General features: G+C 45.7%; 1 protein-coding gene across 1 annotated transcript in view; it reads left to right on the top strand.

The window, feature by feature from the left end:
- The window catches only part of FAM189A1 (family with sequence similarity 189 member A1), a 438,026-nt gene that overhangs the window by 174,966 nt on the left and 247,606 nt on the right, over positions 1–15,454 (top strand). Inside the window, exon 2 of the mRNA XM_026448040.1 lies at positions 11,332–11,388. Within this exon, the coding sequence (XP_026303825.1) occupies positions 11,332–11,388 (57 nt within the window). The remainder of the gene's footprint in view (positions 1–11,331; positions 11,389–15,454) is intronic.

The following is a 15,454-nucleotide window of genomic DNA, read 5'->3' as shown; positions in this document are numbered from 1 at the left end:
TTTTACAGGTTTGTGATTGTTATATTGACCTTTATAAAGAGAATTTGGAAGTTCCCCTTTTTTGTCCCTCTGTGCTCCAAAAAAAATTTAAACAGTTTTGGAAATCTTTGTACTTAGAAGTTTTTGAAGACTTTGCCTGCAGCTGTTGAACCATATTTCCAATTTATTGGTGTTTATGGGAACAGTTAGTGTTTTGGTCTTTTGGGGGATCAATTGTAGTAATTTAGCAAGTTATCTTTGTCATCCTGGGTTTTGAATTTATTTGCATAGAGCCCTTACTTTCTTGATTATACTTTTTTGCCAATTGACAGCGTTGCGTCTTGATGTACATTCTCTATAGCGCTGTGAGTGAGGACCGCTGTTCTTTCTAACCACTGCTAGCTTAACAGGCAACAAGGGACCTCTTATTTCACTTTGCATTTTATTGGTTACTTGTAAGGTGTTTTTCTGAGTAAATTTTTTTTTTTTTCTTTTTTTAAGATGGAGTCTTACTCTGTCGCTCAGGCTGGAGTGCAGTGGTACAATCTCGGCTCACTGCAACCTCTATCTCCTGGGTTCAAGAGATTCTTCTGCCTCAGCCTCCTGAGTAGCTGGGACTACAGGCACATACCACCATGCCTGGCTAATTTTTTGTATTTTTAGTGGAGACAAGTTTCACCATGTTAGCCAGGCTGTCCTCGAACTCCTGACCTCAAGTGATCCACCCACCTCGGCCTCCCAAAGTGTTGGGATTACAGGTATGAGCCACCCACCGTGCCTGGCCTCTCGGTAAATTTTTTTGAGGAACAGTTGCCTTTTTGTGAGTTGTAGCCAGTAACCTGGGTGGTTAATTATTTTACATTTAATATTTTAATCATCTTGTAATGTATTTTGGTTTGTGGGAGGGAACTAATTTTAATTTCTCTATCTGTTTGTTTATTTACATTTAACAATTATCTCAGAACCATTTACTGAATAGCCTTTCCCCCCATCAGTTACTGTGTCATTCCTTGTATAACTCAATTATATAAATTAAATTGTAAAAACTAATTTAATGTGTTCACATGCAAAAAAAAAAAAAAAAATGAAGTTGGGCCCTTAACTGACATCCTATATAAAAGTTAACTCGGCCGGGTGCAGTGGCTCAAGCCTGTAATCCCAGCACTTTGGGAGACCGAGACGGGCGGATCACGAGGTCAGGAGATCGAGACCATCCTGGTGAACACGGTGAAACCCCGTCTCTACTAAAAAATACAAAAAACTAGCCTTGCGTGGTGGCGGGCGCCTGTAGTCCCAGCTACTCGCGAGGCTGAGGCAGGAGAATGGCGTGAACCCGGGAGGCGGAGCTTGCAGTGAGCTGAGATCCGGCCACAGCACTCTAGCCTGGCGACAGAGCGAGACTCCGTCTCAAAAAAAAAAACAAAAACAAAAAACAAAAAAAAGTTAACTCAAAATGGATTAAAGACCTAAATATAAAAGCTAAAATTATAAAACTCTTAGAAGGAAGCTTAGGGTAAAAGCTTTACAACCCTGGGTTTGGCAGTGATTTCTTGGATATGATGCCAAAGGCGTAGGCAACAGAAGAAAAATAGGCAAACTGGACTTCATCAAAATTTAAAATGTGTGCAGCAAAGGACGCTATTAATAGAGTAAATAGGCAACCCACAGAATGGGAGAAAGTACTGGAAAATCACATATTTCATCAGAAATTATTATCCAGAATATATAGAAAACTCCTAAAAACAACAGAAAAGTAAACAACTCAATTCAAAGATGGGCAAAAAATATTTGGCAACTTGGAGAAGCCTAGAGGACATTATGCTAAGTTAAATTAGCCAGACACAGAAAGACGAATAGTGAATAATCTCACTTGTCTGTAGAATCTTAAAAAAAAGTCAAACTCATGGTAACGGAGAGGAGAAGGGTAGTTGCCTGGGGCTGGAGGAGAGAGGGGCAAGGGGAGGTGTTGGTCAAAGGGTATAAATTTTCAGTATAAAAGAAATACCTTCTGGAGACGTAATGTATAGCATGGTGACTATACTTAATAATGTGCTGTATATTTGAAATTTTCTGAAAGAGATTTTATATGTTCTTATCAGACACTCAGAAGAAATGGTAACTAGTGAGGTGATGGTTATGGTTAACTTGATTGTGGTAATCATTTCAGAGTATATGTATATCAGAATCATGTTGTACTGTATATTTTATATACAATTTTTATTTGTCAGTCATACCTCAATAAAGCTGGGAGGAAAGCTTCAAAGACAGACAAAAGACTTGACTAGGCCTTTCTCCACAGAAGAGATACAGATGTCTGATAAGCACATGAACAGATGCTCAGCATCACTAATCATTAAGGAGATGCAAATAAAAATCACAACAATGGCTGGTGCGGTGGCTCACACCTGTAATCCCAGCACTTTGGGAGGCCCAGGCAGGAGGATCGCTGGAGCCCAGGAGTTCAAGACCAGCCTGGCTAACATGGCAAAACCCCCATCTTTAAAAAAAAAAATACGACAACTAGCTGGGTGTGGTGGCATGCACCTGTTGTCCCAACTACTTAGGAGGCTGAGGGGGAGGATTGCTTGAGCCCAGGAGGTTGAAAGTGCAGTGATCACATCGCTGCACTCCAGCCTAGGTGAGAGTGAGACTGTCTCAAAAAAAGAAAAAAGAAAAAAATCGAAATGACTACCACTTCCTACCCATTAGAATGGCTGTTACAAAAAATAATAGCCAAATGGTAATTCTATTTGTAATTATTCAGGAGGTTTATACTGTTTTCCACTCTGTATTGTTACAAATAGGATTACCATATGATCCAGCAATTTCACTTCTGGGTACATACCCAAAAGAACTGAAAGAAGGGTCTCAAAGACATATTTGCACAGCTGTGTTCATAGAAGCATTATCCTCCTAGCTGAAAGGTGGAAGCCACTCAAGCATCCGTCTGTAGATGGGTGACTCAACAGAATGTGGTCTATACGTACAGAATACTGTTAGACTTAAAAAGGAAGGAGATTCTGACACATGCTACACATGGATGAACCTTGAAAACATTATCCTAAGTGATAGAAACCTATCACAGAAGGATAAAATTATGATTTCACTCATATAGAGACAGAAAGCAAAATGGTGGTTGCGAGGGGCTAGAGTGGGGGAAGGAATGGGGAATCAGTGTAAATTAATGGATACAAAGTTTTAATTTTGCAAGGTGAAAGGTTTTCTGGAGATGGATGAGGAGAATGTTTGCACAAGGTGAATGGACTCAGTGCCACTGAGTGTTCACTTAAAAATGGTTAAATGGTAAATTTCATGTATGTGTATTTTGCCACAATTTAAAAACTAATTTTTTTAAACCCTAATATATGCCTAAGTCTGTTTCTGGGCATTATATTCTGTTCTTTACATGTCTGTTTGTTCTTGAGCCACTTTTAACTATTGTGTCTTTCTAAACTGTTTTTGTTCCTGGGAATTTTTAACGTAATGAAGGGACGAAAATTGTGTCCAGTAATATGTAAACTTCTTTCCCTCCACATAGTTCAATGACATTGTTTCTTCTCTACTGTCACATGTTTTTCCTTCAGATAAATTTTCGAATCATTTTGTCAACCTTCAAAGAATCCCATTGGGATTTTGATTGAGATTTCACTAAATTAATTTATAAATATAGAGAAATTAACATCTTTATTATCTTTAGGTTTCCTCATTTGGGAACATGGTATATATGTCCATTTACTAAAAATCTTCCTTCCTATGTCTCAGTAGAGTTTTGTAGTTGTCTTTTAAAAAACCTTATACATTTATCATGAAGTTAATTCTTGGATAGTTTTTAATTTTTTGCTTTTGTGAATGGAATCCTTGTTTTACAGTTTCTTACCAGCATGTAGGAAAGCTACTGAATTAGAAAGGCTTTGAATGGGAGTAATATTTTTTTCCAGGGGAAAATGAATGGAAAGAATAATTTAGGATAACATTTTGTTTTTTTGAAAGTACAATGATTTGAGAAACATAGTTGCTGGGGCTAAAAGAGTAAATAAATAATATGGCATGTGGAATACTTTGGAATTTATAAAGAATAATTTTATTTGCTAAATAAAGTTTCATATTTTGATAGCTTATAACATTAGTTAACTTTTAAAAAATAAAAATGGCCTCTATTCATTGCTTTATTGGTGTACTTATGTGACCATTAAAAACAGCAGGAATGGGGGATTTCCTTCTAATTCTGGCATTTTGGCTGAGTAGGCACTTTGAAGGATGCTGCTTCTATAGGACAACTATACACCGCAAAGGACATGCTCCTTGAAGCATTGCAGATCTTCAAGGTCCACTGCCCTACTCCCAAACAAACAAATAATGAACTGAGGCCAGAGTGGCAGGTGACTGGAGTCACAATGACAGGGAGCAGCATCAGGCGGCATGTGGCTGGAGAAGGGACTTGCCCTGAGCATGAGTGCCCACCATAGCACTGAGACTGAGCCTGGTGCCCACTGCCAGGTAGGGGCTTGGCCTGGGGTTTCTACTGTGCTGTGAGCTGAGGCCCTCAAGGATCACAGTGTTTCCAGATCCTGGGTGCATTCCTGTTACTGGCAGAACTATACCTCTGTAGGGAAAAGTTTTCCAACCTGGCTCCACAGAAGCTCACTGATGAACAGCAGGCAACGCATGCACAAACACTTCCAAGCGCTCAAGCATCAAAGAAAGCAAGTCACAGTGAGACAACAAAGGGCAGACTTTGATACCCTCTTGGGACAACATGTCTTGGAATCTAGAACATTAGTGTATGAAATATTTAAAGTAAGTATCAACACAGTCATATAGATGAGCACACAACAAGGAACTATTTGAAATAAATAGTTACATTTGGAAATAAAATAAAGCAGAATTTCTAGATATTTGAGATATCACTGAAATTTTCTAAACAAATGCAGTTATATAGTTCAACAGCTGATTAGACACAGTACAGAGACAATTGATGATCTGGAAGATACAGCTAAAGAAAGTAACCAGAATGAAGTCACGCGTGACATGTGTAGGGAATATGTGGAAGAAAAACTGAGACATTTGGAGGATGGAATATGGAGGACAAATATACAGCTATTGGAGTCCCTGGCAATGAGAATGGCAAAGATACAATATTTGAAGCTATATTAGCTACAAAATTTCCAGAACTAATGAAAAATATAAATCCACAGATTCAGTAGCACAGTATCGCTCAAAGAAGATTAAAAAGAAATCCACACCTAACATGCCATGCAAAAAGTTCAGAATACTAAAGGCAAGGAGGTGATTTCAAAAGTCTTTAGAGAATGAGGACAGCTGACTTTCGGCTGCAACAATGGAAGCCAGAAAACAGTGGAATAATAGTTTCAAACAGCTGAGAGACACGACTGTCAACCTAGGGTGTTTCCAGCATAACTATTTTTCAAGCATCAAGGTCAAGTAAGCTACTTACAGATAAACCAAAAATTGGAGTTTATCACCAAAAGATCTGCTCAAAAGAAACTTTAATTGGCGGGGGGTGGGGTCATAACTTTTGGCCTGACATTCTAGTGAAGCCTGTGGTCCCTTCTCAGAGCAAGGTTTTTAGAAGCATGAAATAAAACTATTACAAAGGGAACAAATTATTTTGAAATTTTTAAACTAAAAGTATTTCTAAATGTATTATAATAATATATGTGCTACCTAATAACCCACTAAATAACAAAATCCAGCAGCTAGCTACCCTAATGTCAGAGTAGATACCTGTAAGAGAAGGCAGCATCTTAAAGGGCAGGCCCAGGACAAATGAGTTTGTTACCAGGCACTTAGGAGAGAATGCGCATCAAAGAAGCATGCTTTGCCTCAGAACAGACCATGGTGTATTTCACCTTTCAGTTGCTTTTGACTCATGAGTTATTTAGAATATTTTAAAATGCTTTAACACTAAAGGAGTTTTTTTTCTTTCATGAGGTGATCTTTGTCATCAATTTATAGTTTTGCTTCTGCTTGAGAAGACAATGAAAGCTGTAGAGTTCTTTTTCTATCACTAGGTTGAGAAGAAAGGTAACTTTTCTCAGGGGCATTATGAGTGTGATGTGTTGGTGCAGTCCCTGAAGGGAAATGGTGGGGAGGATGTTTGGACCACAACCTGGGATGAAAGGCTGGGAGAGGGAATGGTGAGTTGGAAGTTGCCCCAAGGAGATGGGGCAGAAAGCATGGACAGGGTGGGGGTAGCAATGAGTGTGTCCTCAAAGGTAGAGACAGATGGTGGAGGCCTGCATGCCTCAGTGAGCCTTCTGTGGCCCCAGCAAGACCCAGAGAAAGAAAGCCACACCCAAAGCAAGGAGAATTGAGGGAGGGTGAAGTAGGAAGATCAGCTGCTCCAGGAGGCTGTAGGAAGAATATTGCACAGAGCTGCAGTCCAGGAGGTTTGGAAGATGGGGGGTTGGTGGACTCAGAATATTATTTGCTGTGTTTTTGCAATAACAATGCTTTCTGCAGACGCAGTGAATGCTGGCTTCTTAGTGGTAAATTGATATCACTGTAGCTATTGGGCAACCATCTGCCATATGTTTTGTGAAAGTAATTTACTTGGCTTTCAAAACTGTGTTGTAGAAGGATTTGCTTCACTATCATTTGCCTTTGGACCAGACTTTATTATCTGAAGAACATTCTTGATTTTAGGAAGTCAAATCACTTTTCAGTGTGAGAGGACAAGATTTAAAGAGCTAATTTATTCCAGGCCTCTGTGTCCAGGCAGGGCACCAATCAAATGGGCAGGCCTCTGACTCTAAGGATGTCATTATTTCCTGGCAGCCTGTTATCCCCTGTCATCAGCTTCAACAGCAGGAAGTTCTGTCTCTGTTCTAATTTTATCTCTTGCCTCTATTAGGCTGGGTGGGGAAGTGGAGAAAAGAGTGAGTTGGTGTCCTTGTGACAACTCATGGTGCTCGCAAGGTTCAGCCTTCTCTCCCTGAGCAATACGATGCCTTTTCCAATCTGTTTGGCTTTTTTCCCACAGCTGTTTAATTCTGTGTTACTCTTCCCCAACCCTCTTCGGTTTCTCTGTGTTCTTTGTGAACTGTGGACTCTGAATAATGATACCTATAAATTAAACAGAGGAAGGTTTCATGATGTGGTAATTTCATGGCTAACTAGGTTCATAACCCTTTTTCTCATGAGAGTGGTGCAAAATCAACCTACAGCATTACTGAGATGTCAGAACGTGCAACATAGTCCTTGCTGGTAGCTGGAATTGAGCAGAAACAGTTCACGATCCAATGGTTTCAGAGCAGGGGCTCTGAGCTTCTTTTACATCGACCGCCCTTGGTCTCCAGTGGGCCAGAACAGGTCTCTCCAGAGAGGAGGTGCCCCAGCACCTGGGCCGTGAAAAGCCTCCCTCAAGCCATTTTTGCAGACCCTCCCTCATTAGGGTTAAGCCTCCTCTCCCTGAGCAAGATCATGCCTTTCCCAATGTATTTGGCCTTGGTATTTGGACCTGTGTGAGTGTTTCTTGTACTGGGGAGGGGTGTGGGGAGTGAGGTCTGCACTGCCCCTCCTGGAGAAGTCTGGGGAGAAAGCAGATGTTTTGAAAAAATAATCCAGTGTCCCACTCCCAAACAAACAAACAAATAATAAACCGAGGCCAGAGTGGCAGGTGGCTGGAGTCGCAATGACGGGGAGTAGCACCATGTGGCGTGTGGCTGGAGAAGGGACTTGCCCTGAGCATGAGTGCCCACCATAGCACTGAGACTGAGCCCGGTGCCCACTGCCAGGTAGGGGCTTGGCCTGGGATTTCTACTGTGCTGTGAGCTGAGGCCCTCAGGGATCACAGTGTTTCCAGATCCTGGGTGCATTCCTGTTACTGGCAGAACTATGCCTCTGTAGGGAAAAGTTTTCCAACCTGGCTCCACAGAAGCTCACTGATGAGCAGCAAGGAACGCATGCACAGACACTTCCAAGCGCTCAAGTGTTGGTGTTTGGAGCTGTGTCAGTGTTCCCGGTATTGGGGAGTGGTGTGGGGAGGGAAGCCTGTGCTGCCCCTCCTGGAGAGGTCTGGGGAGAAAGCAGATGTTTTGGAACAACCATCCAGTGTCCCACTCAGGATGTCATAATGTCTTAGTCTACTTAGGCTGCCCTAACAAAATAGCGGAGACCGGGTGACCTAACAAATTTATTTTCTTGCAATTGGTGAAGCTGGAAAGTCTGAAATCAGGGTGTCAGCACGCTTGGTTTCTGGTGAAGGTGAGGGCTCCTTCCTGACTTGCACTTTTTTTTTTTGAGACAGAGTCTTGCTCTGTCGCCCAGGCTGGAGTGTAGTGGCGTGATCTCGGCTCACTGCAAGCTCCACCTCCCAGGTTCATACCATTCTCCTGCCTCAGCCTCCCGAGTAGCTGGGACTACAGGCGCCCGCCACCACGCCCAGCTAATTTTTTGTATTTTTAGTGGAGACGGGGTTTCACTGTATTAGCCAGGATGGTCTCAATCTCCTGACCTCGTGATCTGCCTGCCTTGGCCTCCCAAAGTGCTGGGATTACAGGTGTGAGCCACCGCCCCCAGCTGTGACTTGCACTCTTTAATGGTCTTCCTCACTGTGTGTGTGCAGAGAGCGTGAGAGCTCGCCTTCTTCCTTGTGTAGAGCTACCAGTCCCATTGTGAAGGCGTCATCCTCATGACCCAGTCTAATCCTAGTCACTTCCCAGGCCGGGGAGATGCAGTTTGTTTGGCGGAGGTGTCCAGGATGGCTTCAGTGGGGAGGGAGGAGGTGGAGACAAGAGCGAGTGGAGAAGGCTGTCATCCGGCAAGTGAAACAGGAGCGTGCTGGCAGAGGGGAGAGAGACGAACCTGGAAATTGAGGGTGCTGAGCAGAAGAGTGGATCCTGCTTTGTGACGGAGTGGCCCTTGACCTGTACCATGAGCTCAAAACATGATGGCATTATGGTCAGAAATTTTGAATTCACCAAAAGAAGGTGGGGGTGGAGGAGTGAAGTCAGGGTCTGAAACGTCAAGCATGAAATGATGGTGAGAGCTCTGACAGGAATGGTCAGCTCCGTCCGAGAAAGGCCAGTGACCTCTGACTGTGAAATGACATGGGAACATGCTGTGCCCACTGGTTCAAGTCTTGGGTACAGAAGGCAAGAGAGAGGTTTTGGGGCATTCGGAAGGAGAGTTAGTGAGACATAGCTCCAGGGAGACAGGAGAGATATTGGTCAAGGATTTCCGTAGGGTTGAAACTGGACTGCAAGGCAAGGAGCTGGGTGGCATGGCCATGAGAGGGGAGCCGGGAGGTGGGAAATGACTGTAAATAATGGCTGTCGCCGGTGGCTGTGTTTGGAGATCTTGTGTGCATTGCAGAAAAAATGCACATGTGAGAGTCTTGGGAGCAGAGCCCTGGTGCACTCACTTTGGTCCATGTTTTTGTTGTTGTTTTATTGTTTTGTGGCCAGATGTTTTTGAGACTGGGCTAGCATGGTGCTGGATGTGATAGAGGCTGCTGTGTCTGAGACCTGGTTCTGCCCCCGGGGAGGTGGCTGAGGGTGAACTGCAGTCTGTGACCAAGGGCACCTTGTGAGTTTGTCAGCACCATGCCCTCCTCCCGGGTCTGACTGGTGCTTTTGGAGTCCCAGGGGCCATGCAGCCAAGCCCTTCCAGCCAGTGCCTGGATGCCTGGCTCATGCCCACTGTGGCAAGCGTGAGCGATTTGTCTTCACAGGACCACCTTACTTGTAATTCGGCCATCTCACATGCTGCCCTGTTGAACGAGCCTTAGCCTCCTGTTCCTCCCTGGTTGGACATGGGGGTGAGGGAGAGGGAAGGGTCTCCAGGATTTGGGCTTGAGTGACTGGGAAGAAGGGGTACTCTTGTGGAGAGCAAAGGTTACAAGAGAAAGTGTGGGCTTCCGAGGTGGAGGCTGCAGCTGCATTTTTGGACATGTTGGGTTGGACAGATGCCAGGAGCAGAGCCTGTGGATGGTGTGATGCCATGGCCATGGCAAAGCCCTGGGCTGAAAATCACCTGTGCAGACACCAGTGGATGATGCTCGAGGAGCCTCAGGACAGCCACCACAGAGCCCTGGGGAGAGGAGACAACAGGCTCAGGAGACACAGGTCTTGGGAAACCAGAAAGAGGTTGGGGAGAGGGAGGAGGCCAGGAGGCAGACTGTGGAGGAGAGCAGCCCCTTGGGAAGTGGGAAGAACCAAAGGGGAGTGAAGAGCCACAGGAGCCCAGATGGGAGGGAGCCTCTGCCCTCAGCCAGGTGATGGGGACCGGCTTTGTCTGTTGTACTCAGTGACTGCTGGGGAACCTTGGGAGACATTTGCTTGGAGTTGTGGAGCTGAAACTAGATAGATGGTAGTGGGTGGGAAGTGACTGTGTCTCCATGATCAGTTGGCCCTTCCTGGACACCAGCAAATCAGGAATGCAGGGATCAGAGCCAGTGTCATCCTCAGGGTACCTGGACTCGGGAGGCTGCCCAGGAGACAGGCAGGCCAGGAGCTGGACACAGGGCTAAGCAGTGGTTCTTCTAAGGGACAGAAATCACAGCATATTTATGTGATCAGGACAGTAAGGAGGAGGCAGGAGAGAGGGGATGACTTCTGGTGGGACCCCAGGCAAGGTCAAGGGCAGGACTTGGCCTGGGAAAGGAGTAGGCCGCGTGGAGTCAGGGCCTAGAAATTTCTGGAGCCTCATCAGAAGACACTGCCTATGTACGGGTGAGGTGGAAAGCTGTGATGAGTGAAGGGGAGGGGCTCGCAGGGGCTGGAGGAGGGAGAAGGGTGTGCGTCAGGGGAGCCCAGCGTGTAGAGGGGAGAAGGAGCCTGCAGGCTCTGCCGTGCCCAGGGTCCATGCAGCCGTGGCAGGTGGCCGGGTGGCCCGTGGGTGGGGTTGCCTTTGCCTTTTCCCCAAATAGTGTTCTCTGTGATTTTTTTTTTTTTTTTTTTTGAGATGGAGTCTCACTCTGCCTCCCAGGCTGGAGTACAGTGGTGTGATCTTGGCCCACTGCAACCTTCACCTCCCAGGTTCAGGTGATTCTCGTGCCTCAGCCTCCCGAGTAGCTAGGATTACAGGCGTGTGCCTAGCACAGCCAAATCACGTCGAGGACCAGGGCGGGGTGTTTCAGAAAGCCTGTCACTCTTGGGCCACCTAGTGCAGTGCACGAAGTGACCCCTCCATAGCGCCCTGGTGCCCTGAGAGACCAGTGTGCCTGTCAGAGTGGGTGCAAGCTGTGACAATGCAGCTCATGTAGCCCCACCACCGTGTGCGTGCTGTGTTCCACACGTCCTTCTCCAGGTTCAAACGGTTCACCATGTTTTGATTGCCCATGAGAGGTTTCGGAAGCATCTCACCTTCCTGTACCTTTTGTCCTTCCAGGTGCTGCTGTCCGGACTCATAGGTGTCGTCTCCTGGAAGAGGCCTCTCTCGCTCGTGGTAAGTGGCACCTGTGTCTCCAGGTGGCCTTGGAGCAGGGTTCCACCTTCAGATGTGAGCAGGTTGGAGGCAATGGCGAAGAGAATTCTAGCTTCTCTTCAGGCAGCAGGAAGCAGAGCTTGATAAAATCTCACTGCTGAAGGCTGATGGGCTCGTGAGAAGCGCTGTGTTTCTTGCAGGAGGTGCTTCTGAGAGCGCCACTCGGTGTCTTGCTGAAATGCTTCAAGGGCATCCTCTTTGTGTTTGTTTTGTTTGGTGTCCTGCTGTAAGGACCGAGCGTGAACCAAGGACGTTTTTTTTTTTTTTTTTGAGACGGAGTCTCGCTCTGTCACCTAGGCTGGAGTGCAGTGGCATTATCTCGGCTCACCGCAACCTCCGCCTCCCAGGTTTAAATGATTCTCTGCCTCAACACCCGGCCAACAAGGGCATTTTAAGAGTGTGGATGCGGCTTGGCACGGTGGCTCAGGCCTGTAATCCCAGCACTTTGGGACGCCGAGGCGGGCGGATAACGAGGTCAGGAGCTCGAGACCAGCCTGGCCAACATGGTGAAACCCCATCTCTACTAAAATTACAAAAATTAGCCAGAGCATGGTGGCGGGCATCTGTAATCCCAGCTACTGGGGAGGCTGAGGCAGGAGAATCGCTTGAACCTGGGAGGCAGAGGTTGCAGTGAGCTGAGATCGCACCACGCCGTGGCACTCCAGCCTGGGCAACAGAGAGAGAGTCCATCTCAAAAAAAAAAAAAAAAAAAAAACAACAACAAAAAAAACACAAAACAGTGTGGCTGCATGTGTTTCCTCTAGACATTAAAGCCTGTTTATGCACTATTCATGCATACGTATGATCACACAACAGAGCATATTTTATCAGTGTTCAAGAAATGTTAGATTTTTGTGTTTTGGGGGGAATCTAAAATTCTGTGAGTAAAATAAAGAGAGTTGTTTGAGTTGCTGTGGCATTGTGCTGAGGAGCAGGCCACGCGGGAGATGGAGAGAGGAGGATGGTTTTTCCCTTGGAAAAATACCCTAAGCAGATTAGTGTCTATTGATTTGTATGCCTGTTCTTCTCAGTGTATGCATTAATATATGTATGTGTCCGTGTCAGGACTAGAGGAAGAGGTTTTCCGGGTTTTGATAGATAATGAAACAGACAGCGTGGCATTTTTCTTCTTTTATATTAATCAATTATTTAAAATCTCCTCTTTAAGTGATTAGACTTGGAGATAATGACATGTAGTAAATATTAATGGGAATAGAAAAATAACCCACATTTGTCTATTGCAAACACCTCTTCTTTCATGAGAGTAACCATGACGCCCTAAAATGGTATCAGAGAAGACAGGAGTGACCTTAGAGTCAGCTGAGGCTCCTCTTCTGCTGTATTTCGGCTCATATAAGGAATTTCCTTTTAGAAAAATATTTTTATTTAGAACTTTCAAACATACATAAAAGTAAAGAGACTGCTGTCATGAACCCCTGTGTACCCCTCATCTGGCTTCAACAGATGTCAACATCTGGCCCATCTTGTTTTGTCAGTATCTCCCCACCCCTACCTTCCCCCGCAGCCCCTTGCTGGATTATTTTGAAGCTGGCTCTTGGCGCCGAGGGGAAATGCAGTGATTAGGCTGACTGTGGGATTGACATCCTCGGGGTATGCAGTGTGGTGACTGCGCTGCCTTCAGTGACCCGGGGACAGCTGCCTCCTCCGTCCACACCCACCTTCCTGGTGCAGACAGATTAAGCTCTCTAAACAAAGGAAAAGCCGCCTTCCGCAGAGTGGGTGTGTGGACGAAAAGACGAGAGGAATGACGTCCATCACCCAGTCACCCCCACGTGCCACCCCAGCCCTGGCCCCAGCATCGGGAATCTCACGGGGCTGGGCATTTTACCACGCAGGATGCATAAGTTTAGAGCTGACGAGGAATTAGGACCCCTGATGGTGGTGGCTGAGGAGTGTCCCAGGGAAGCCAGGGGAGCAGGCTACGGTCTCAGGACTCATCCCAGTAGAGGGACGTAGCAGCAGCTGGACCTACTGGAGCGGAGTGTTCAGTGCGCTTGCTCCCCGGCCCTGCCACAGTAGTTGGAGCAGGGCCAGCCTGCTCTCTGGGAGGTGGTCAGCACTGACCTCCCATGGACAAATCTCCTCCCAAGCCCCAGGCAGAGGAGAAGGGGTTCATGTGGCTTGACTGACTTCCTTGCTTTATGTAGGGAGGTTAGGGTATCATTAGGGTGACACCAACTGCTGGTGCTACCCCTAACTTTCAGTGGCTCTGTTGGGGCAAAAGGCTACTCTGGCCCTTGTCCAGGTCAGGCATGGCCTGTGATTGAGTCCTCCACAGAGGGACTTAGGGACCTGGCTCCTTCCACCCGAGGGCTCAGTGTTTCCTAGGGCTGTGAGATCCACTGCAAGTCAGTGAAAGGGAATAGAGAACAGAAAAGGAACCCTAGCAGTTTAATTTTCTTGGTCTGAAAATGACATTCATTGCTTGCCTTTCAAGCCATTCAGGAGAGCTTGTCATCAGGCCCCATCTAGGAACCCGTGGCAGGCACTGCCTCTCCGGACAGGCGCTTCCCAGAGGCAGTTCCGCACTGCAGACGGAGTGTGTGGGTTTTGCCGGGTAGTTTGTTATCTGTACCATAAGAGTGTTCTTCTGTCGTGTTGACCACAACAGTACAATCTTTTGATTCATTAGCAAAAACTCACTCTCTGAATCATGACCATTGAGATAGTCTCGGCTTTGGCTTTATGAGGAGTAAAGGCATTCACAACAGATGCCGGGAAAACCTACAATATAAATATCTATTAGGGTGCTCTAGAAAAACATAACCAATGGGAGATATACAGATATAGAGAGATATAGATAGATATACACACACATTCACACATGTATATATAAATATCTAGATTATAACATGTATGTATGTGTATGTATATAGAAAGATTTATTTATTCTAAAGAATTGGCTCACACAGTTGTGGGAACAGGCAATTTGAAAGTCTGTAGTGCTGGCTCGCAGGCTAGAGACAGAGCTGAGGCTGTAGCTTTAGCCTGAAGGGAGGCAACAGGCGGAATTCCCTCCTCCCTGGAGGAGGTCCGTCGTTTTCTCTTCTTTCCTCTGACTGGACGCAGTCCACCTGCATTATGGAGGGTAATCTGCTTTCTTCGGAGTCTACTGGCTTAGAACTTAATCTCATCTACAAAAGCACCTTCACAGCAACATCCAAACTAGTGTGTGACCACATACCTGGGTCCTGTGGTCTAGCTGAGTTGACACTTAACAGGAACCATCCCCACAGGGTTTTTGGAAATGTGACCAAAGATCTTCTATCCAGAATAATCCCAAAGAAAATACTGTCAACAATGATGGCAGCCATCCATCTAGTGGGACCTGTGTGTCCTCACCTTCACAACAGTCCTGGCAAGAGCAGGTTTTCCGACTCTTTTTTTTTTTTTTAAGAGTTTTTAAAGTTTAAAATAGCTTTTTTAAAAAAGGTTTTTAAAGCGAGGCCAAGGCTTCCACACCTTAAGTAATGAACTAGGACTTGAATCCAAAGCTCTCTGACTCCCAAATCCTCCTTTTTTCTAGCCGACTGTAGTCTGTGTGGACATTGTCTGTCTTCTCTAAGTATATGTATATCACATGACTTACATTCCTTCAACCTCATCTTCTTGTCCCTTTGTATTTTCTATCTCAGCTGGTGACAGCACCGCCCACCCAGTCTAGAAACGGGGAGTCACTCAGACATCCTTCTCCTTCCTCACCCATCATGCTTATTCACAAGCTCTCTCTTTGTGACTCATTTTATTACTATTACTATTATTATTATTTTGAGACAGAGTCTCACTCTGTTGCCCAGGCTGGAGTACAATGGTACAATCTTGGCTCACTGCAACCTCCGCCACCTGGGTTCAAGTGATTCTCCTGCCTCAGCCGCCTGTAGCTGGGATTACAGTAGCTGGGCGTGTGTGCCACCACACCCAGCTAATTTTTGTATTTTTGGTAGAGACAGTGTTTCACCATGTTGGTCAGGCTGGTCTCAAATTCCTGACCTCGTGATCCGCCCAC

The sequence above is a fragment of the Piliocolobus tephrosceles genome, chromosome 6, assembly GCF_002776525.5.
Source record: "Piliocolobus tephrosceles isolate RC106 chromosome 6, ASM277652v3, whole genome shotgun sequence".
Lineage (NCBI taxonomy): Eukaryota > Metazoa > Chordata > Mammalia > Primates > Cercopithecidae > Piliocolobus > Piliocolobus tephrosceles.
The sequence above is the reverse complement of the archived record's forward strand: the minus strand, read 5'-3'. Positions and strand labels throughout refer to the sequence as shown.